General features: G+C 41.4%; 1 protein-coding gene across 1 annotated transcript; it reads left to right on the top strand.

Annotated features, from left to right (window-relative positions):
- The first annotated feature begins 7116 nt into the window (after positions 1–7116).
- FUT4 (fucosyltransferase 4) lies at positions 7117–22095 on the top strand. Its single transcript, XM_049889710.1, is given in 4 exon segments — positions 7117–7186; positions 17933–18114; positions 18328–18489; positions 18492–22095. Coding segments are annotated over 4 exon segments (1713 nt in total). The 3' UTR covers positions 19791–22095.
- Positions 22096–22349: the final 254 nt, after the last annotated feature.

The following is a 22349-nucleotide window of genomic DNA, read 5'->3' as shown; positions in this document are numbered from 1 at the left end:
AATAAATGTTATGAAAAAACTTCTTCACTGCTTATCAAGATCCTTTTATATCTTTCATTTCTTAACATGCCCCGGTTACTTTTAATTTTTATTTTCTTACCCTTTAGATCTCCTCTCCCCCTCTGTCCCTTATTTCTTTATACTCTGACTAGTTCAAAAAAAAGATTTAAGGCTTTATGCTAGGATTCTTCCAACAATCAAATTTATGGTCCCCCTTTTATTTATTTTTTTTATTATAGTTATGGAGCCCTGGTGACACAGTGGTTAAAAACTAGGCTGCTAACCAAAAGGTTGGCAGTTCAGATCCACCAGCTGCTCCTTGGGAACCCTATGGGGCTTTTCTACTCTGCCCTATAGGGTCACTATGAGTCAGCATCAACTCAATGGCAACGAGTTTTTTGGTTTATTGTAGGTATGCATAGGTCATTAAGGTATGTTTTTTCTGATCCTGATCCTTATTTCACCCAAATTTTAAGTTAATGTTTTTTAAGTTTGATTCTGGCAATGAATACTGAAAGGAAAACCTGGTAAATTAAACGAGTCACAGTGTTCATATTAAAAACAACAAAAATTCCTCAGGAAAAGAATGACTAATTTTTGGTACTGATGCCAGAAAACAAAGTTATCTCAGGTATCCTCATGAAGAGGCCACAGTGTGTTGAAATGAATAACTTTCTTCACAATAGCCTCAGGCAGGGGACTGAGGTTCATACAGGCATTTATCAGGCAGGTCCACAACATAGGCCAATGGCTTCATTCCAAAGTGCAATTCTAAAAAGCAAGGCTGTGAGCTAGAGGAGAGGAGCCTGGAGGACATGCAGGTGGGTCACACAAGACCTGAGTACCCAGCTCTCAACTGATTTGTCTATACACAGGCAAGGGTTTTGGAATGTCTATGGTTAGTACTTGACTACTAACCTAAAGATTGGTGGCACCATGAAAGAAAGGCCTGGCCATCTGCTTTCTTAAAGATTACAGCCAAGAAAACCCTATGGAGCAGTTCTACTCTGTTATACATGGTGTCACGATGAGTTGGAATCACTCAATAGCAATGGTGTGAAGAGCTGATGATTTGCAAGTCCTTCAAGTATGCCCACCCAGGAGGCAATTCCCATCCCGTCTGGTCTATTGAGTGCAGCTGCTTACCAAGGACAATACCCAGGGACTATGTGGAGCTCCTGCTGCTTAGCCAGGAAGCAACTATTATTCCCAGATTAAAAACCAAGGAAAGGTCAATACAAGTTTTGAATGATACATTATGATTCTTAGCAGATTCCACACAAAGCGATAAGATTTAACAGTTTCCTGTTTTTCACCTTCATTCGTGCCAAAGGAGGAAAGCAATCCAGAAATATCCTTGGCCACCAATCATCACAAAGCAAGAAGGAAATATGAATGTTACCGATTGACTTTCTCAGTGGTTTAGATTATGAGTCAGTCAAATTAAGCTTGATTTTTTTTTTTTCCTCTTATTTTCTTTTCCTAACATGTTCTCTTTCTTTGTAGGAGAGTTTTACGAGTTCTTTTAAAGGACATCCCTAAAAGTAAAACAACAAGGCAGAAAATTTGTCTACAGCTATTAATCTAGGTAAGCCAGAAGTTCAGGACTAAAGCTAAAAAGCAAGATGTGGCAAGGGCAGTTAATTAAAACAGAACCAATAGTTAAGGATCCATTCGAATCATAGAAATAAGCATTTGGGCTATTCTAACAATTTCACTTTTTGTTTTCAGTGTAAATTTTTAATACTTTGAGCATTTTGGAGTTTTCCGTATCTCCTCAGTTATATGTCCAAAAACTTTATAAATTGAGTTGGTGGGTTGATGTGTTCATGAAGTATGTGCTTCTACTTTCTCATTTCTTATTAAAAAATGTAAAATTTAGATAAATGACTGGAATTGCTACAAGGATGGATGATGCATGTCGCAAAAATCTGGACACGTCGCTGGTTCCTGGAATGTTTTTCAGGCAGAATATCCATAAAAATAATTGGTATTTGGGGAAAGGGAATAAAAATTGCCATATGGATAAACTACACCCTGGGTTCAGACAGAAGAACCGTACCTCTAGACTTAATTAAGGAGAACAGATCGACGTGTGTGTTGTTGTGATGCTGGAAGCTATGCCACTGGTATTTCAAATGCCTGCAGGATCACCTATCATGGACAGGCTTCCAGATTAAGACAGATTAGGAGGAAAGGCCTGGAGATCTACTTCCAAAAATTAGCCAATAAAAACTGTATTGATCATTATAGAATATTGTCTGATATAGTGCTGGAAGATGAGCCCCCTAGGTTGGAAGCCACTTAGAAAACAAAGTAATCATAACAAAGAACTCGAGCATACCAACAATGGATGCAAAGGGGCATGAGGAATCTTTTGGGGGTGATGAAAATGTTCTGTCACTTGATTGTGGCAGTGGTTTTCACGGATGTATACAACTAACTGTCAAAACTCATCAGACTGCACAGGTGATGGCTGCACCACACAATTAATGTAATCAGTGTCGTTGACTGTGTATGTAAAAAATGTTGAATTTGTAAATGCTATGTTTTATATGAAGCCCCGGTGTTGCAGTGGTTAAGAACTCAGCTGCTAACCAAAAAGTCAGTAGTTTGAATCCACCAGCTGCTCCTTGGAAACCCTAAGGGGCAGTTCTGCTCTACCCTATAGGGTTGCTATGAGTCAGGATTGATTCCACGGAAATGGGTTTGGTATTTTTTTTTTTTTTTGGTTTATGAGTGAGAACAGACTCAATGACACACAACAACAACACATGGAGATTAGAGAAACAAGTTAAATGGCACCACTAGGAATCAAAAGACAAATCCGGGGTCTGGGTATACAGGGTAATTGACCCAAATTCTGTAACAAGTCGATGACATAGTTTAAATGTTGTAGAGGAATGTCCCGGTGACAGCAGACAATATCAAAACATTTAAAAAACTAGGAGAGGATGGCTCCAGAAAGCAACCAAAATAAAATGCCAGATGACCTTCTGCTAGAGGAAAAGGCACTGGAACTACCCAATTGGAAATTCAAAACTCTAATATTCAGGGTTCTCCAACATATGAAAGAAAATGTAGACAAAAATAAAGAAAAAATAGAGAAAATCATGGAAAAGACAGACAAAACAATGGAAGAATTCAGGAACAAAATGTCAAGATAAATAAACAACTAGAAATCGTATAAGATAATTAGAAATTCAAAGATAAACAACAAGATTTCAGAAATGGACAGTTCAATAGAAGGTTTTAGGAGCAAATTTGAAACAATGGAAGATAGGATCAGCGAAATTGACAAACCCTTGCATAACACTTGGAGGAAAATCAGAGAAAAGAAGGAAGAAAAATGAAGAAGCCCTGAGAATGTTGTGGGATACAATCACAAGCAAAAATTTGCGTGTAATTGGAGTTGCAGAAAAGGGGGAGAAAACGGAAAACAGAGAGAGGATCATTGAAAATTTGCTGACAGAAAACTTCCCTAATATCATAAAAGATGAAAAGTCAACCATCCTAGAAGCTCAACAAACCTTATGTGGAATAGACCCCAAAAGAAAAACACCAAGACATATCATAATCACACTCAGTAAAACAAAAGACAAAGAAAGAATTCTGACAACAGCTTGAGAAAAAACAAAAAGTCACATACAAAGAGGAAGCAATAAGACTAAACTCTGATTCCTTGGCAGAAACCATGCAGTCAAGAAGGCAATGGGATTACATACACAAAATTTGGAAAGAAAAAAACTGCCAACCAAGAATAATAAATCCTGCAAAACTCTCACTTAAATATGATGGCAAAATTATGACATTTCCAGATAAACAGAAATTACGGGAATACGTAAAAACCAAACCAAGCTTACAAGAATTATTAAAGTGAGTCCTTCATTTAGAGAACAAACAACATCAGACAACAATCTGAATCAGCACAGAAGACAGCATCGGCCAGATGCCAACCTAGATAATGAACTCTCGAGGATAAAACAAAACTAAAAAATTTACAGCAGGGAACCAAAGATGTCAGTCTATAAATGACAGCAACGTCAGAACAATAAAAGGGGAAATAAACAGCGTAGGTATAGAAAGTTCACATGAAGAGGAAGTCAAGGTGATACCAAGTAATAAAAGACTGGTTTAAACTTAGGAAGATACGAACAAATTTTAAGGTAACCAAAAAGAGAGTTAACAAATCTACTCATCAAAATAAAGAAGAAAAACATAAGGGTCTTAGTGAACACAAAATCTACAAACAGGAAAGAAATGAAAAAAAAAAAAAATCCACAAACAAAAAAGATTCAGCACAGAACAGTAAGAACAAAGAAAACGTTAGCACCACAAAAAAGCATTCCAAAATGACAGCAGTAAACTCACACCTATCAATAATCACACTGAATGTAAGTAAATGGCTTAAATGCACCCATAAAGAGACATAGAGTGATGGAATGGATTGAAAAAACAGGACATATCAATATGTTGTCTACAAGAGACACACCTTAGAAACAAAGACATAAATAAATTAAAAATCAAAGAATGGAGAAAATATATCAAATGTTGTAGAGGACTACTTGAGATAAAAAGAGACTTAAAAGCTATAGCAACAAAATGCAATGTTTTTAGCCTTATTTAGATACTGGTTCGAATAATCCCTGTTAAAAAGTTAATTTCGAGACTGTGTTTTAGAAAACACCAGGACAATTCTGTCATATTTGAAGTCTGATAATAGCATCATGGTTATTTAACAACAACAACAACAACAAAAAAACTATATATTTTTAAGATGCACACTGAGGTATGTATGGGTGAAATGCCATGATACTTGGGATTTACTTTAAAATATATAAGAAAAAAAGAACAAATAAAAAGGAATAGGTGAAGAATATGTGGCAAATCTTAGTAATTGTTGAACCTTGGTGAGTAGAACTGGGGGTTTATCACCTTATTCTTCCTACTTTTGAGTATGTTTAAAAATTTTCCTAACAAATTTTTTTCAAGTATCTACTTCAGGCATAAGGAAGTACTTATTCATAGAAACAATAGACTGTGGAATATCCCTTCTTGATTATCAAAAATAAATAAATAAAAATTTAAAAGCAGCTGGTAGCCCCACTTTGGTGAATGATGTCTAGGGTCTTAAAAGCTTGCAGGCGGCCATCTAAGACATATCAATTGGTCCCAACTCACTTGGAGCCGAGGAGAACAAAGAGCATCAAAGACACAAGGAAAATATTAGTCCAACAGGCAAAAGTACCACATAAATCAGAGACTCCATCAGCCTGAGACCAGAAGAACTAGATGGTGCCCGGCTATCAGCAATTGACTGCCCTAACAGGCAACACAGCAGAAAATCCGTGATGGAGCAGGAGAAAAGTGTGGAACAGAACTCAGACTTACATAAAGAGACTAGACTTAATGGTCTGACTGAGACTGAGGGAATCTCTGAGGCCATGGCCTCCGGATGCTATGTTAACCCAGAACAGAAACCATTCCCAAAGACTAGTCTTGAGACAAAGATTAAACTGGACTATAAAACATAGTACTCGTAAATAGTGTGCTTCTCAGTTCAAGCAGATACATGAGGCCTAATGGATAGCTCCTGTCTGGAGGCAGGATGAGAAGGCAGGAAGGGACAAGAACTGATTGAATGGACTCAGGGAACCGGGGGTGGAAAGAGAGTATGCTGTCACATTGTAGGGATTGCAGCTAGTGTCACATGGCAATATGTGTATAAAAATTTTGTATGAAAGAATCACTTGAGCTGTAAACTTTCACCTAAAGTGCAATCAAAAATTAAATAAATAAAAAAGCAGTTCGTAGCACCTTTCCAGTGGTGTTCATCTCTCTAAGATGCTCAGTCCTCTGAGAACCCAGCCACCACTGACCCCCACCCCTCCACACCAATCCACTTACCATCACCACTGTACTATAAAACCCAGTCCTGGCCATGCTAATTGCACCATGGTGATACCAGGCCCAAGAGGGGCTAGTAAAACTCTGGCTGCCAAAGATATAAAATTGGGGTTCAAAATCTGCTAGTCCTCTCTACTGTTGATTGGAAGCTCCCGCTGGGGGAACCATCTTCTGCCAAGTGAAGTGGGGGAGCAGAGAAAACTGATCTGGAGGGGAGGGTGGGAGGAGGGAGAGATGCAGAATCCAGACAAGGTTATCAGTCCTGTCTGGGTCCCTCCCTGAGGGCTAGCTCTCCCCTTGGGCTCTATGAGACTCACTTCTAAGGTGATAGTAAATTTTGCCTCCCTCTTGCTCTTTTTTTTTTTTTTTTACCTGAAGCTGCTTCCACGAAGTCACTATAATTGCAACCAAAAGAATCTTCATAATTCAACTGCCTTTAGTTTTATCGGGCTTACTTATAGCTTGGAGGAGATATGTGGGCTAAATAGCTACCTCCTCATTTATATTTCCACGTCTCTATAACTAATATCCATCCAACGGATAGTTGCTTCGCTTCAACTTGAAAAACATCCTTGACAATCTGACAAACTGTCTAACTGTAAATGGAGATGAGAATGTTGGAAAGATAGGTGCCTAAAAGACTCTGCTAATCTGACAATGACAACTGATCAATATAGAAGTGACAAAGGACAATATGACAAGGATATCAAGGAAATGCCGCTTCAAAAGGCAAGTGGGCAGGATTAGTGACAGCCTAACACTCAAAGCACCTGACATCAACCTTGAGACACTTTAGGTCTGGAATTGCTCTGAAGCTATAATTAACGGATGTGTTGAGCATAAAAATCAGGGCAGGGATTTGTTTTGTTCAGTTATATCCCACGTTCCTGGGACATACTGGTATCCAATAAATGCTATTGAAGGAGGTTATAGCTTTTGTAAGTTTATAAGCACAAACCAGATCTGACCCTAATGCAGCCCTGCAAATATCAATATAGAACAATTAATTCTCAGTCCTGCATTGCTTGGAAAACACTTTGGAAATAGCTCTACAAGCCTGATATGACAAATGAGTCATGTCATGACACATAAAAGAAAAAAAAACTAAAGTATTTATCTTTTAAAGGAACACAACAAATCATGGAGTCATCATATCAAAATCTTCTACCAAGAGTCCCCGTTACTATTTCTCGAACTGCGGCTTGGGAAATGGGGCCCAGGAAAGCACTGAAGGAGCCACAGAAGCGAAATGGCTGTTCGGTGGTGAAAGTGAGGACCGGTGGGCTCTGCAGATAAGTGGTCAGACTGCATCTGTCTTTCACTCACATCCGATTTCTCTTTTCTGATTTTCGGAGTTGCTGTTATTACACTGTTGCCTTGGATGACACAAGAAACTAAGTCTTTGAGCATTGGGCTCACATTAGAAAGAGAGGCTTTCTTTTTCTGTCCCAAAGGTGCTGCCGAGACAGAAGTAATTCCTGCAATGCGGTTTAGACAACCTGGACAGTGTTTGTTCATCTGTCTCTCTGTCTGTCCCCAAAGACCAAAGGTTTGTTGAATTGCACTAAACGCTGTTGTTGTTGTTAAGTGCCCTTGAGTCGATTTTTGATCATAGTGACCCTATGTGACTGCCCCCTAGGGCTTCCTAGGCTGTAATCTTTACAGGAGCGGATCCCCAGGTCTTTCTCCTGTGGAGCCGCTACGTGGGTTCGTGGGTTCGTGGGTTCAAACTGCAAACCTTTCAGTTGGCAGCCGAGCACTTAACCATTGTGCTACCAATGCTCATTGCACTAAACATTGCAGGCCAAACTTTCCTTCTAGAGTAGTTGAAAATGATCTTATTATAAGCAGCATTATTAATGTGGTTTCCCCCCTTAGGCATTATGCACGATTTCTAAGGCTGTGGTTTATTTGGCCACAGTAAACCTGACCTAAAAATACCAAAACTAAGCCCATTGCCATTGAGTTGATTCCACCTCACAGCTACCCTCTAAAATTTGGCTGTTCCACTTTTGGAATTTTTTCCTTGCATATGAGCAACATGCATTTACACTTTGATTTTCCAAACTTTTCCAAAATCATGTATATGTCACTAATTTCATTCACATTAATCTAGCAGGTATTTCTTAACATTGCAAGTGCCCCAGGCCTCATGTTGGATGAAGAACGACAGGAATGAGTACAACGGAACCCATCTGACCACTGTACTGATGAGGGGCAGGTTCCCCAGCAACCCCGGATCTGGTGTGCCTGTGATTCTGAAACTGTACAGAATTTGTGTTAACTCATTTGATTGAAGACTTCAACAGACTTGGGGTGGGGATGGGGGATAGTGCTGATAAACCTGAAGAGTGTGATACTTACCCTTTATACCCTCGATTTGGGTGCTATGATATTCATCTTAGTCATCATTTTATCCTCCAAAGTATTTTGCATAATCTTCATGAATACACAAATTGATTGTTTCATAAGTGTCTTGTGAAATAGAAAATGAATAATGATGTCCATTCATTCATTAATCTATTTACTCAACAAATATTTACTAAACACAGGCATTGCACTGTAGGATATTAACATGTTTATTTCAATGTCAAAATAGTTTTCTGTTGGGTCATGTATTCCATAACTTTTACACGTGACTGCAAATGATTTCTGTTTTAGTAAAGAGTAGTTTAACAAGAAGTATGCAGAGGTAAACCCTCCAAATCTTTAAAACACTGTGTACAAATTTCTGACTTTAACTGAAATTTCACTTTGCACATTTTTCTGAACATTTGAAATTTTTGCATTACTTTTTCAGTCACGTAAATGTGCAGGAAGAACTTGAGTGCCTAAAGGGTAAAATCTTAGAGCAAATACACTAAGTTCTCATATTGACATTAACACCTTTTATAGAGGCAGTAAATTTTTTGTGCTTGGATCAAAATAAAAAACCTTGTAAGTCTGTGTTAGCTTTATTTTTTTTCTATCAAAAGGGCAATGAACAATAAATTGTGAATTGTTGATTTTATACTTTTTTTAATTTAAATGTGATATTTTCATAATTAAAAATGGACACGAAACATAGTTAATATGTAAACAGCCAACATACAGAAAATAATTAAACCAGTTGCTCTTGAGTTACACAATTCTTAATAATTTTTAACCAACAATTCTTTCCATACTCATCCGGCCAATTATGTGCATTTAAAAATTGTACCTGCCAAAGGAAACAATTCCTACCTATTTAAGGAAACAATTCCCACCTATCTGCAAACAGATTAGCCTTTCCAACCACACCTGGTTACAAAGCTGGTCACCAGTCCCCAGTAAGTGCACAATATTGGGAGGAACTTTGAACTGCCTTCTTCTTCCTTCTGGGAAAAAAACTGAAATTATACTTGGCGGATCAATGTTCAGTCACAGAAATCTCAGATGTAACCCATTTGAGGGCAGCCTGGTTTTTCTGGAGCCAACGCTGACAGAGTTAAGTTCCAGCTGGGTGACATAGGTAGATAGAACACATTTTGAAGCTTCTGTAAGAAATACCAAATCTCCCTCTGGTGGGTAGCATTAGGACAGGATTAAAACGAACCAAGTGGTCTATTTTCCTGAGGAAAAACAAAGAATATCTTAGACTCCTAGGAACCTGCCTGGTTCTGGCACTCATGAAATACTGTCCTATATTAAGTTTGGAACTGAATCAGATATTCTTGGACAAGCTCATTCAGCTTGATAAATGGATCCTTGAATTACAGAGCTCTCTTCTACATTATTTTCACAATCCTCAGAGTCTAAAGGCCATTCTTTATACCTGACCTTTTGTTATTTCATGCTTGCAACTTAAAGCCAGTTCATCCTATGTAATATTTTGTGGAAACTGAGAGGCCTTAAAATACAAAAAGAGTTATTAGTTTATCATTACCAAACTAAAAAGAATCATAGTATGCTTCAAGCTGTATGGTCATTTAGCATTCATTTAGTCCAGCCTCTTCACTTTAAAATAATAATTCCTTGCATGGGTATAGTTGAAGTGTTTCTTGCCTGGCCTGCATCCCTTCCCTCTTCTTTAGGTAACAGCACCTCATTTTTTTTCTTAGAGGAACTATCATGCCCCCGATCGTTAGTCCATGAAGTTTAGATGAAGCTGATTATATCCCTCAGCTCCAGAGGAGGGCCTAAGAAGATTCCACATCCCCTGACCACAGTGGTTGCTTCAAGAATGAGCATGGGGTCCAGGCTGGGCCAATGAGAGCCAACCTACTTTGATAGAGTTGCCACCAGGATTCTGACTAATGAATATGTAGCATTTTCCACTGAACAGGCAAGGTCACAGCAAGTCATCTACACAGTCAGGTTCTCCTGATACCTACCCACTGTGAGTTCCTCACAATCTAGTGGGGAATGAGGATGCTGACAGATAGTTTCTATAAAATACATCAAGAGCATTCATTTATTCAATGAGTATTCATTGAGAGTCTATTCTATGCCTGGGTCTGTGCTAGGTGCTAGAGATGAAGTTTTGAATGAAACAGTCATGATTCCTTCCCCGTGATGTTTTAACATATATATATACAAAGGAGCACAGAGGGGCATACATAGCATTGGTGTGTGCATGTGAGTGTCCAGGATGACTTCTCGAAGGAAGGAACTGGCCTCTTAAATATCTCTTGAATCTATTCTTCTGTAATTTTCTTCCTAACCCTTACAGCTATTATCTTAGTTCACAGGAGCCTGAGTGGTATAATGGTTAAAGCACTGGAAACCCTATGGGGCAGTTCTACTCTGTCCTATAGGGTCACTATGAGTCGGAATCCTACTATCCATGGGAGAAAAGACCTGGAGATCTTCCCTATAAAGATTACAGCCTAGGAAACTTTGAGACGGTTCTACTGTGCCTATACAGTTGCTATGAGTCGGAATCAACTCAATGGCACACAACATCTTAGTTCACACCGAATTATAGCAGTAGCTTTCCAAATAGACTCTATGCCTGCACTCTTAACCTTGCGTCTAATATCCAACTCATTCTTTATTTGGGTAACAGAATGATCTTATCGGGAAATTTTTTATTGAAGTATAATACACATACATGGAAGTACATATGTAAGAATACAGCTTGATGAATTTCCTCAACCAAACACACCCATTAACCAGCACCTCTATCAATGAACATTGCCAGTATTCCAGAAGCTCTTCTCATTCTCTCTCCCAACTACTCACCCCCCTCACAAATGATCTTTTAAAAACACAAATCTCATTACATTGCTCCCTTACTTTGTTAACACCTTTCAAGAACCCCCTCTACAGCCTTCAGGATAAAATCCCATCTCTTTAGCCAAACTTACCTGTTGCCATGGAGTCAATTCCAACTCATGGAGATCACATTGTATGTCAGAGTAGACCTGTGCTCTGCAGGGTTTCATGGCTGTGCTCTTTTGGAAGCAGATCATCAGGCCTGTCTTCTGAGGAGCCTCTGGATGAATTCTAATCACCAACTTTTTGGCTACTAGTCCCACCCAGGGACTCTTTCACCAAACTAAACCCTTTGCCATTAAGTCAATTCCAATTCATAGCGACCCTACAGGACAGTGTAGAACTGCTCCATAGGGCTTCCAAGGCTGCAATCTTTATGGGAGCAGACTGCCACATCTTTCTCTGGTGGAGAGGCTGGTGGGTTCAAACCAGCGACCTTTCAGTTAGCAGCGAAGTGCTTAACCAATGTGCCACCAGAGCTCCTTTTAGTCGAATTAAAGCCCAGAGCTGTTGAGTCGATTCTAACTAATAGTGACCCTATAAGGCAGAGTAGAGCTGCCCCATAGGGTTTCCAAGGAGCGGCTGGTGGATTCAAACTGCCGACCTTCTAATTAGCAGCCGACCTGTTAACAACTTCCTTAGGCCCCTTAGCCTTATGAAACCGTTGTAATTCCTAACCTTCTGTCCTAGTCCTCACTGCCTGGCCTTTGCATATGCTGCTCCTTCTATTTAGACTAACATGTCAGGCTTCTCCCCCGCCACCCCCATTTTATAATTATTCCAGGAGCCCCTTCACAAAGCCTTCAATGATCCCTTCCCTTTCCACTGTCTTTCTCATTCTTTTTTTGGAGGTAAAAACTGTGTTTTTCATCTCAGCCCAATATGTTAAATGTGTTAAATGAATAAACGAGAACACTAGGTTTTATTTCTTTCTCTTTGTTCTTTTGTTCCCCCTTGACCTTCTTTTAAGTAAGAACAATCTCTCACCTTGTGAATAAGTCACTGGTTATGAAACTTCAGTCAGTCATTTGTGGAGAAGTCATGACTAGTTTCCACCGATCTAGCCACATGCTCTTGCCCAGTGTCTTCCTCACCCCCCAGCCCTTCAAAATAAGACGGGGAGTTTATTGAAGTAGGGGCAGTCTGTGGCATCACAACCTATCAAAGTAAGTGGATGCAATGGAAATTTATATTCATGTAATATAAGCATATGAATATTTTGCATACAAAAAGTTGGCTTAATTGGACCATCTGGAGGATTTAAGGGAAAATTAGGAGTGGGGGAGGAAGAATGCAAGCAAGCAAATGCCTTCCTACCATGTTGACACAACATTAGGCTCCATTTATGAAGTTTTAATTTACTGAGGTGTGGGAGGAAAGCGCATCAGTGTATAGTTTTTTAACTGCACGAAAAGTCAATACATCCTTTTTCTTTATGTGGTTAAAACAATTTGTACATTTATAATTTTTTCTTTTTAATTAAAAAAATAGGGGTATCAGAATGGGAAATCACAGAAATTTCTTGGTCCAATGACAATCAACTTAATTAGGTTAAAAAATTTATAAAACAAAAAAACCGAACCCATTGTCGTTGAGTCAGAATTGGAATCCCATAGGGCAGAGTAGAACTGCCCCAAAGGGCTTCCAAGGAGCAGCTGGTGGACTCAAACTGTCAACCTTTTGGTTAGCAGCTGAGCATGTAACCACTGCATCACCAGAGCTGAAAAAACATATATATAGGAAATAAAAAACCTTTACAAAAGGTTTTCATGTGTAGGAAGAAATCTTACAAGGTTGATGGGCATAGCCAGAGCATCCAACTGTCCATCCAACTCCCAATCTGTGCTTGGACCGGGGGTGAGGTACAGGGGCAGTGCCACTTGAAACCACTCTTATGGAAGCTTTTAAACTCAGTACTTTATTTTTAAAGAAGACATTCCAAACAGTAAATCCAAATGGAAAACCCAAGTTTATTTTCTCTACACATAACATCAAAAGCACCTGGCAGAGACTTTCTGGAGCTATTGAGGTTGAATAAATCCTGGGAATTATTGCCCTGAGATAATCTTTAAGCTCTAAACCAAAATATCCCCTGAAGTCTTCTTAAAACCAAACAATGACAGAAACAAGATAAGGATGCTCTTTGTCACCACTCCTATTTAATATTGTGCTAGAAGTCCCAGCTACAGCAATAAGGCAAGAAAAAGAAATAAAGGGCATCCAAGTTGGTAAGGAAGAAGTAAAACTATTCCTATCTGCAAATGATATGATACTACACATAAAAAGCCAAAACTCTTTGCCATTGAGTTGATTCCAACTCATAGGGAGCCTATAGGACCGAGCAAAACTGTCCCATAGGGTTTCCAAGGAGCAGCTGGTAGATTTGAACTGCTGACCTTTTGATAAGCAGCTGTAGCATTTAACCACTGCGCCACCAGGGATCCTGATACATAGAGAACCCTAAAGACTCCACAAGAAAACTACTAGAACTAACAGAAAGATTCAGCAGAGTAACAAAATACAAGATAAACATACAAAAATCCCCAGTTGGACTCTTAAACGCCAATGAAAAGAACTATGAAAAGGAAATCAGGAAAGCGATATCACTTATAATAGGCCCTAAAAAATAAAATACTTAGGAATAAATCTAACCACAGAAGTAAAAGACCTATACAAAGAAAACTATAAAACACTACTGCAAGAAAGCAAAAGAGATCTAATTGGCAAAACATACTATGCTCATGGATAGGTACAGTCAACATTATGAAAACGTCAATCCTACATAAAGCATTTTACAAATACAAGGCAATTCCGATCCAAATACCAACAGCATTGTTTAACTAGATGGAAAAACTAATCATTAACTTTACATGGAATGGAAAGATGCTCTGGATAAATGAAGCATTATTGAAGAAGAAGAACAAAGTAGAAGACCTCACACTATCTAACCTCGGAACCTACTCTACAGCTTCAGAAGTCAAAACAGCCTGGTACTGGTACAACAACAGACACATAGACCAATAGAACAGAATTGAGAATCCAGATATAAATCCATCCACATATGGGCAACTGATATTTGACAAAGGCCCAGTGTCAGTTAATTGTGGAAAAGATAGTCTTTTTAACAAATGGTGCTGGCAGAACTGGATATCCATCTGTAAAAAAATGAAACAGGACCCACACCTCACACCATACACAAAAACTAACTCAAAATGGATCAAACCTAAAATAATAAGGATCATGGAAGAAAAAAAATAGGGTCAATGCTAGGGGTCTTAATGAGAATAATAAGATAAATAGGATAGAAACCATAACTAAAAATACACAAATACCAGAAGATAAACTAGATAAAAATTAAACACTTATACTTATCAAAATACTTCAGCAAAAGAGTTAAAAGAGAACCTATAGACGGGGAAAAATTTTTGGCTATGACGTATCCAACAAAGACCTAATCTCTAAAATCTACGGGAAAATCCAACACCTCTATAACAAAAAAACAAATAATCCAACTAAAAAATGGGCAAAGGATATGAACAGACAGTTTACCAAAGAAGACATTCAGGCAGCTAACAGACGCATGAGGAAATGCTCCTGATCACTAGCCCTTAAAAAACAAAACCACAATGAGATACCATCTTACCCTGACATTACTTGCACTAAAAAAAAAAAAAAAATAACAAATGTTAGAGAGCTGTGGGGAGATTGGAATTCTTATGCACTGCTGGTGGGAATGCAAAATGATAAAACCATTTTGGAAAATAATATGGCACTTCTTTAAAAAGCTAGAAATAGAAGTACCACACGCTCCAGCAATCTCACTCCTTGGAATATATACTAGAGAAATAAGAGCCATCACACAAATAGAGGTATGTACTCCCATGTTAACTGCAGTATTATTCACAATAGCAAAAATATAGAAACAACCTAAGTGCCCATCAACAGATAAATGAATAAATAAACTATGGTACATACACACAATGGAATACCACACAATGATAAAGAACAATGATGAATCTGCGAAACATCTCACAACATGGATGAATCTGGAAGGTAGTGTGCTGAACGAAATAAGTTAATCACAAAATGACAAATATTGTATGAGACCACTATTATAAAAACTCAAGAAAATGTTTTTGCACAGAAAGAAACAACCTTTGATGGTTATGAGGGAGCGGAGGGGTGAGGTGAGAAAAACACTAACTAGAAAATGGATAAGTGGTAACTTTGGTGAAGGGTAAGACAGTACACAGTACTGGGGAAGTCAGCACAATTTGACCAAGGCAAAGCGATAGACGCTTCATAGATACATCCAAACTCCCTGAAGGACTGAGTTCCTGGGCTGAGGGCTGAGGCCATAGTCTCAAGAGACACTTAGCTCAACTGGGATAACACAGGTTATAAAGAAAATGTTCTACATCCTACTTCGGTGAGTAGCAGCTGGGGTCTTAAAAGTTTGTGACAGGCCCTCTAAGATACATCCACTGGCTCCACCCCATCTGGAGCAAAGGAGAATGAAGAGAACTAGACACAAGGGAGTGATCAGTCCAAAGGACTAATGGACCACAACTACCACAACTTCCACAAGTCTGAGTCCAGAACAACTAGATGGTGCCCAGCTACCACCACTAACTGCTCTGACAGGGATCACAATAGAGGGTCCAGAACAGAGCAGGAGAAAAACGTAGGACAAAATTCAAACTCACAGAAAAAGATCAGACTTACTGCTCTGAGACTGGAGAAACTCTGAGAGCATGGCCCTGGGATACCCTTCTAACTCAGTATTGAAGTTACTTCTGAAGTTCATCCTTCAGCCAGATTAGACACGCCTATAAAACAAAAAATGAGACATGTAGTTCAGCTCTGTGTATGAGACTAAATGGACACACCAGGCCAAAAGCAAAGATCATTACCCAAAGCAGGTCCCACTTGATGTGGCTTCTCATCAGTAAAGACACAGAGGTGAGGAGGGAGGTGGCCTCTCATCAATAAAGACACACAGAGGTGAGGAGGGAGGAAGAGCGTTTATTGCAAGCGTGCAGGCAAGGAGCAAGGAAATGTATACCTCAAATCAAGCTCCCAGAAACTTGTATACACAAAGATTATGGACTACATAGATTATCATGGTGTGCAGGCTCAGTAAGACAAATCACATTTTTTTTTTTTTTTGCATCAGGCTAGTAAACTGGGTTTGACTGGCTTGAACCATACCCAGTGCTTTGAGGACAACGGATAGGAGGGGGTATGTTCCTGCTTGGTCTGAGCAGCTCCCAGTCGAGGCACACCCATCACCATCACCTAAGGTTTTGTTTGCTAATGGGCAGGAGGAGCAGGTCTTGCTTGATAATGGCTAAGCAGCTCCTGGCTGTGTTGGCTCTCAAGATGAGAAAGCAGGAAGGGCCAGGAAAACTGGACAAATGGAAATGGAGAAACCTATGCTGAGAACGGGAGAGTGTTGGCACATCACAATGTTGGCAACCAAGGTCACGAAACAATTTGTGTACTAATTGTTTAATGAGAAACTAATTTGCTTTGTAAACTTTCAGTTAAAGCAGCACACATACACACAAAAAGTGGCTATCAACTAATGTCATAAAACCATTTGTGTACTAACTGTTTAAGGAGGAACTAATTTATCCTGTAAAAAAAAACTTTCACCTAAATCACAATTATAAAAAAGTGGTTAGCAACCAATGTCCCAGAACAATTTGTGTATTAACTGTTTAATGAGAAACTAATTTGCTCTGTAAACTTTCACTTAAATCATAATTAAAAAAAAAGAAGAAAGTTTAGGGAAAAAACAGCAAAGAAAACAGTAATAAATAAATAATTAGAAAAACCAATAGTTTCGCTTAATTAGTAAAGAATGTCTGCCTTGAGCATCGTGCTCCTTTAAAGAACTATCCATCTGGGATCCACTGGACCACAGGAACTGGAAGGGTTAGATAGGAAGCTTAGCCAGCAGGCTGCCTATGTCATTGGGGGAGCAACATTCTGAAAAGGAGGGTGAAAATGGTTGCACAACTTGAAGAATGTCATCAACATCGCTGAATTATACATATAGAAATTGTTGCATTGGTGTGTGTTTTCCTGTGTATTATTTTCAACAACATTTTTTAAAAAGGAAAAACTGCCCCCCCCCCCCCAAAAAAAACCCACTGGCAAGTTGTCACCATTCCTAGCAAATGTCTGTTGGTACTCAACACTATGTAACATCTCTGGCTCTTTTGGGAACCCACGGATACACACAGCTGTAATCCACTAAAACTCCTATCAAAACTACCTCCTCGCTTAGATTAGCAGCCCCGCCCGTGGCCTATTTAGAATTTCTCCGAAAAAAAGTTGAATAACATAAATGAATGCCCAAATCCTGAAACTTAAATTCAAGCCTTAGGGAAACAATTCTTTAAATGGTTGCTGTAGATGCCTCAATTGCTGCCATACTGATAAATCTGAAGCCATCCATTGTGACACTAAACCTGGGAGCTATAACATTTATCTTAGTCATCATTTGATATTTATAGTCCAAAGTATTTTGCATAATCCTGACTGCAGAAATTTAATTGTTTCATAAGTTCCTAGTAAAATTAATAGTGACTTTCATCTCACCGAACAGGCAGGAAGTTTATTAAGGACACCAGCTAGTCATATTGAAAACCTGGTTTCACAAAATGCATAACCACTGTGGGCCTCGTCGCTGGGGACTAACTTCACAATTGGCCCGTCTCGGCTGGCCACGAGGTCTTGGCCACTAGCCCAGCCTCTGCCAGGACGTTCCCGTGGCCTCTAGGGCTGGATAGCTGGGCAGTGCGGAAGGAAACGTACTTGGATTCCCAGGGGGATTTCGGGGAGGTTCAGCCCCCCCACCCCCCTCGCCTGCCTGACGTCCGTGCCTGCGCCTGCTCTCGCGTCCCCCTGACGCGCCCAGGGATGAAACAGGCCCTCACTCTGGAAGGCGAGGGTTCTGGCCTCGTGAGCAAGGGCTGGGGTGTAGCTTGGAGGGATCCCGGGAAGGACCCAGGAGCAAGGCTGGGCGGTGGGCTCGCATGGCGAAGCCCGGGGCGTCCAGAGACAAGATCTCGAATAGCGGGTGAAGCGTCTGCGGGGCTGGACCCTGGTGGAGGTGGGGAGTGGGCGGAGGCGCAGTTGGAAACGCCCCGGGCCTGGCCGGGCCGGCCCGGTTAGGGGCACTGTGGAGGAGGGACGGGGCGGCTCCGGGTTGCAGTGCTCGGCCGGTTCACCTCGCCCTGGTGGCGCGCCCCGCCGGTGAATCGGGGGAAGGGAATCCGGACCCGCTGGCCTTTAGATTCCGGGACCGCCCCCTCCCAGTCCAGGGCCTGCGGCGGCTCGGCGAGCTGCAGCGACGGCCGGAGCCACAGAGGCAGCATGAGAGCTGGCGCCGCTCCTCCACGTCTGCGGACGCGCAGGGGGCTGCGGCTCTGCCTGACGGCTCCATGGGGGCGCCGTTGGACCGGCGACACCGGCGGCGCAGAGGCACGGAACTGTCCCGGAGCCCTTCGGCGCTGGCGGCCGCGGGCCTGATATGCACTGCGCTAGCCGCCTACGCCTGCTGGGGGCAGCTGCCGCCGCTGCCTTGGGCGTCTCCGGCCCCGCCGCGGCCAGTCGGCGTGCTGCTGTGGTGGGAGCCTTTCCGAGGGCGCACTGGCGCCTTGAAACCGCCCCCCGACTGCTGGCTGCGCTTCAAGATCGGTGGCTGCCGCCTGCTCACCGACCGCTCGGCCTACGGGGAGGCGCAGGCCGTGATTTTCCACCACCGGGACCTTGTGAAGGGGCCCCCCGACTGGCCCCCGCCCTGGTACGTCCGGGGGCGCACTGTCGAGGAGCGGGAGCTGCTCGTGGTAGACGACGAGGAGGAAGCGGCAGCCGAAGCCGGGGCGGTCTCGGGCTCCAGGCCCCCGGGCCAACGTTGGGTGTGGATGAACTTCGAGTCGCCCACCCACTCCCCTGGACTGCGAAACCTGGCAAGCAACCTCTTCAACTGGACTCTCTCCTACCGGGTCGACTCAGACGTCTTCGTGCCTTATGGCTACCTGTACCCCAGGAGCCACCCCACAGACCCGCCGCTGGGCCTGGTCCCGTCGCTGGCCCGGAAACGGGGGCTGGTCGCCTGGGTGGTGAGCCACTGGGACGAGCGCCATGCCCGAGTCCGCTACTACCACCAGCTGGCCCAGCACGTGTTTGTCGACGTGTTTGGCAAGGGCGGGCCAGGACGGCCCTTGCCAGACAGCGGGCTCCTGCACACGGTGGCCCGCTACAAGTTCTACCTGGCCTTCGAGAACTCGCAGCACCTGGATTATATCACCGAGAAGCTCTGGCGGAACTCGTTGTTGGCCGGCACGGTGCCGGTGGTCCTGGGCCCGAACCGTACCAACTACGAGCGCTTCTTGCCCCGCGGCGCCTTTATCCATGTAGATGACTTCCCTAGTGCAGCCTCCCTGGCCGCCTACCTGCTCTTCCTCGACCGCAACCCGGCTGTCTACCGCCTCTACTTCAACTGGCGCCGGAGCTACGCGGTGCACATCACCTCCTTCTGGGACGAGCCCTGGTGCCGGGTCTGCCAGGCCGTGCAGACTGCTGGGGACCGGCCCAAGAGCATAAGCAACTTGGCCCACTGGTTTGAGCAATGAAGCTGCCTTCCACTGGGTGTGACCCAGGGAAGCCCAGTCTTCAGCTTTTTGATCCTTTGATTGTACATCTCTTTGACTGCCGAATCATGGGACTGATTTCTCCAAACACCTGTTTGGTATATAGGGAAAATGACTTACCAATTAATATTATACAGCATAAGGTCAGGTGGGAAGAATCCTGGGCTATCATGATTTTTTGCACACCTAGGAGTTGGGCTCCCTCTGCTGTTGGTGGGCATCAGTTTTCAGGAGTGGTAAGTGCCTCTTGCCCATCTTGATAGCTACAAGAAGCCATTGAGTGTCTTGCTCCATACTTGTAGGCCATGCTTCCAAATATACACACTGTTCACCAGCTCAAGTATCCCGGGTCCCTGAAGCAAACCCCTGGTTATAGAAAGCCATGTTGCCTGATAGTGGAAGGACTATGCCCGCAAGTGGGTCTTTCTCTTTGTTGGTTGGATTCTTCAAAGCCTCACCTCCTGAGGAAGAAGTCATTGACAGCGTGTTCCCCTGCCCTGTGAATGGAAACAAGGTGCTGGATTTCCTTGGAGGGGAGTGAGATGAACACATAGGTGTGCCCAACTTTACACAAGAAATGTATTCCTGAAAAGCTGCATTTAAATCAAATCCCAGGTTAAATGCCCCAAGGGAGTTCAATATTTAAAGAAACCCTGTGGAGAATCCCTTTACAATGTGAATAATCATCTCCTAATTTATTACTTCTGTACTTTTCTGCTTTTCTATAACATGGATTTTTAAAGAAGCATATGGAAATTACAGATGTGAAAATAAGACAGAAGCAAACTTCTTCCTTCTTCCCAGAAAACCAGTCTGTGTTTACAAACAGAAATAAGGAAGCCGCAGTGTCACTTTCCACAGTGTTATTTATTTTGTGTCTTTACTGGACCTGAAATTAAAACAGGACTGTCAGTCTTGCAGGGATGCTGGCATTACCTTGTCTGCAGAGCATTGAAAGACATTACACTGCATTGTGGAATCACGCAAAAGGGAAACACAGCTTCATGGTGTCTGTTAGTGGCAGTTTTTATGTTTGTCAGTTTTTGGTTAAATGTTTAGTTCTTAGGGAAAGGAACTAAATCAGTGCCTACGATTAACTTCTCTGTTTCTCGTTAAAGGTGAAATCTGTATTTCTCCCGGGTACCAGCAGGTTTCCCACCTAGTCTGCATAACAGTACAGTGCAGATTCCTCCCATTTCTTATATCCCTGAGACTGTGCTATGGGACCAACCTTGAAAATATATACATTAACTTTAAAAAGTTGTTGAATGAGTAGCGTATTTAATGGCCTACTCTGTGCCAAACACTGGGAAGATAGAAAAATGTATAAGGCAAGTTCCCTTTCTTTAAAGTTCTTATAACTTACCACTACCAAAAATTAGTGAATGCTGATAAAACAGTTGGCAGAACCTATTTGTTTAAATTGGCACTCTTTGAGATGCAGATCATAAATAAATTATTAGAAAATCAGTTGATTTACAGTCTGATATAATGCTTTTTTTTTCTCTCTTTATTATAAAAGGACCCTTTGTGACTATTAACTGTGGATAGGGTCCAAGATTAATTAGTTTTATGCAGAATTCTGCTGTAAACATGAATGTTGCATTTGATTACAACAGTTTGTCTTTAAGGATTATTTTTATGTGTTTGTTGCAGGCTTACTTGATAAGTTCATTTAATTCTAGGTGCCTCGATTCTTTTCCTTACAAGGAGAAATTAAAATCTGTGGATAAAATATTCATTAGAGTATTATGGTGTGGGCAGAATCACAATGACAATGTACCAGCCATCCAATAAAGATAACGTTCTATTCTTAAAATGAGTTTTCATGAGATACTTGCCAATTGTCTTGGTGTTACCGGGATCTACACGAGGCAGTGGGGGAGGGCTTGGGTTTTGAAGGTAATCTGGTTTAAAGTCGAAGGCCAGCAGTGTGACCTCAGGCAAATTAGTTAATAACTCTGAGCCCCACCTTCCTCGTCTGTAAAATGGGGGGAGGAAAATGCTTCACAGTTCATTGTGGGCATTTCGGGAAATAAAATACGGGAAAGTGCCTAACATAGTGAGTACCCAATTTTCCCCCTTCTCAAAACCCATTAATACGAGTAAAACTTAAATCTCAAGGTATGTTACATCTCAAAAAAAAAAAAAAAAAGGAAGATCCATCATCCTCGTATCAGACTCAAGTATTTCAAAAGAGTCCCTAAAGCTAAGCCATATTATTTTAAGAATCATCATTGCCATCTAAATTGAATTTGCAGACTAAGAAGAAGCAACTATGCTTCCTTTGGGGAAAAAATTTTTTTTTTTTTTGGTTAAGCTATGTAGTTAAATAAGCCTCATGTTCATATACTGTATCTATCGTTTTACTAGTGGTCTTAGTATTAAGTCCATTTAAAACTAACAACATATTTATTGAGTAACATGAAGATGGCATAATTGCAATCTTATTCATATGCAAACTTTGGTATGGAACAAAGAGACTATTTTTTTAGGCTAATCGCTTCAAAGAGCAAGAGAAATGTGGCAATTGCTCATTTT

This window comes from Elephas maximus, chromosome 7 (genome assembly GCF_024166365.1).
Source record: "Elephas maximus indicus isolate mEleMax1 chromosome 7, mEleMax1 primary haplotype, whole genome shotgun sequence".
Lineage (NCBI taxonomy): Eukaryota > Metazoa > Chordata > Mammalia > Proboscidea > Elephantidae > Elephas > Elephas maximus.
This window is presented reverse-complemented; position numbering and strand designations above follow the sequence as displayed.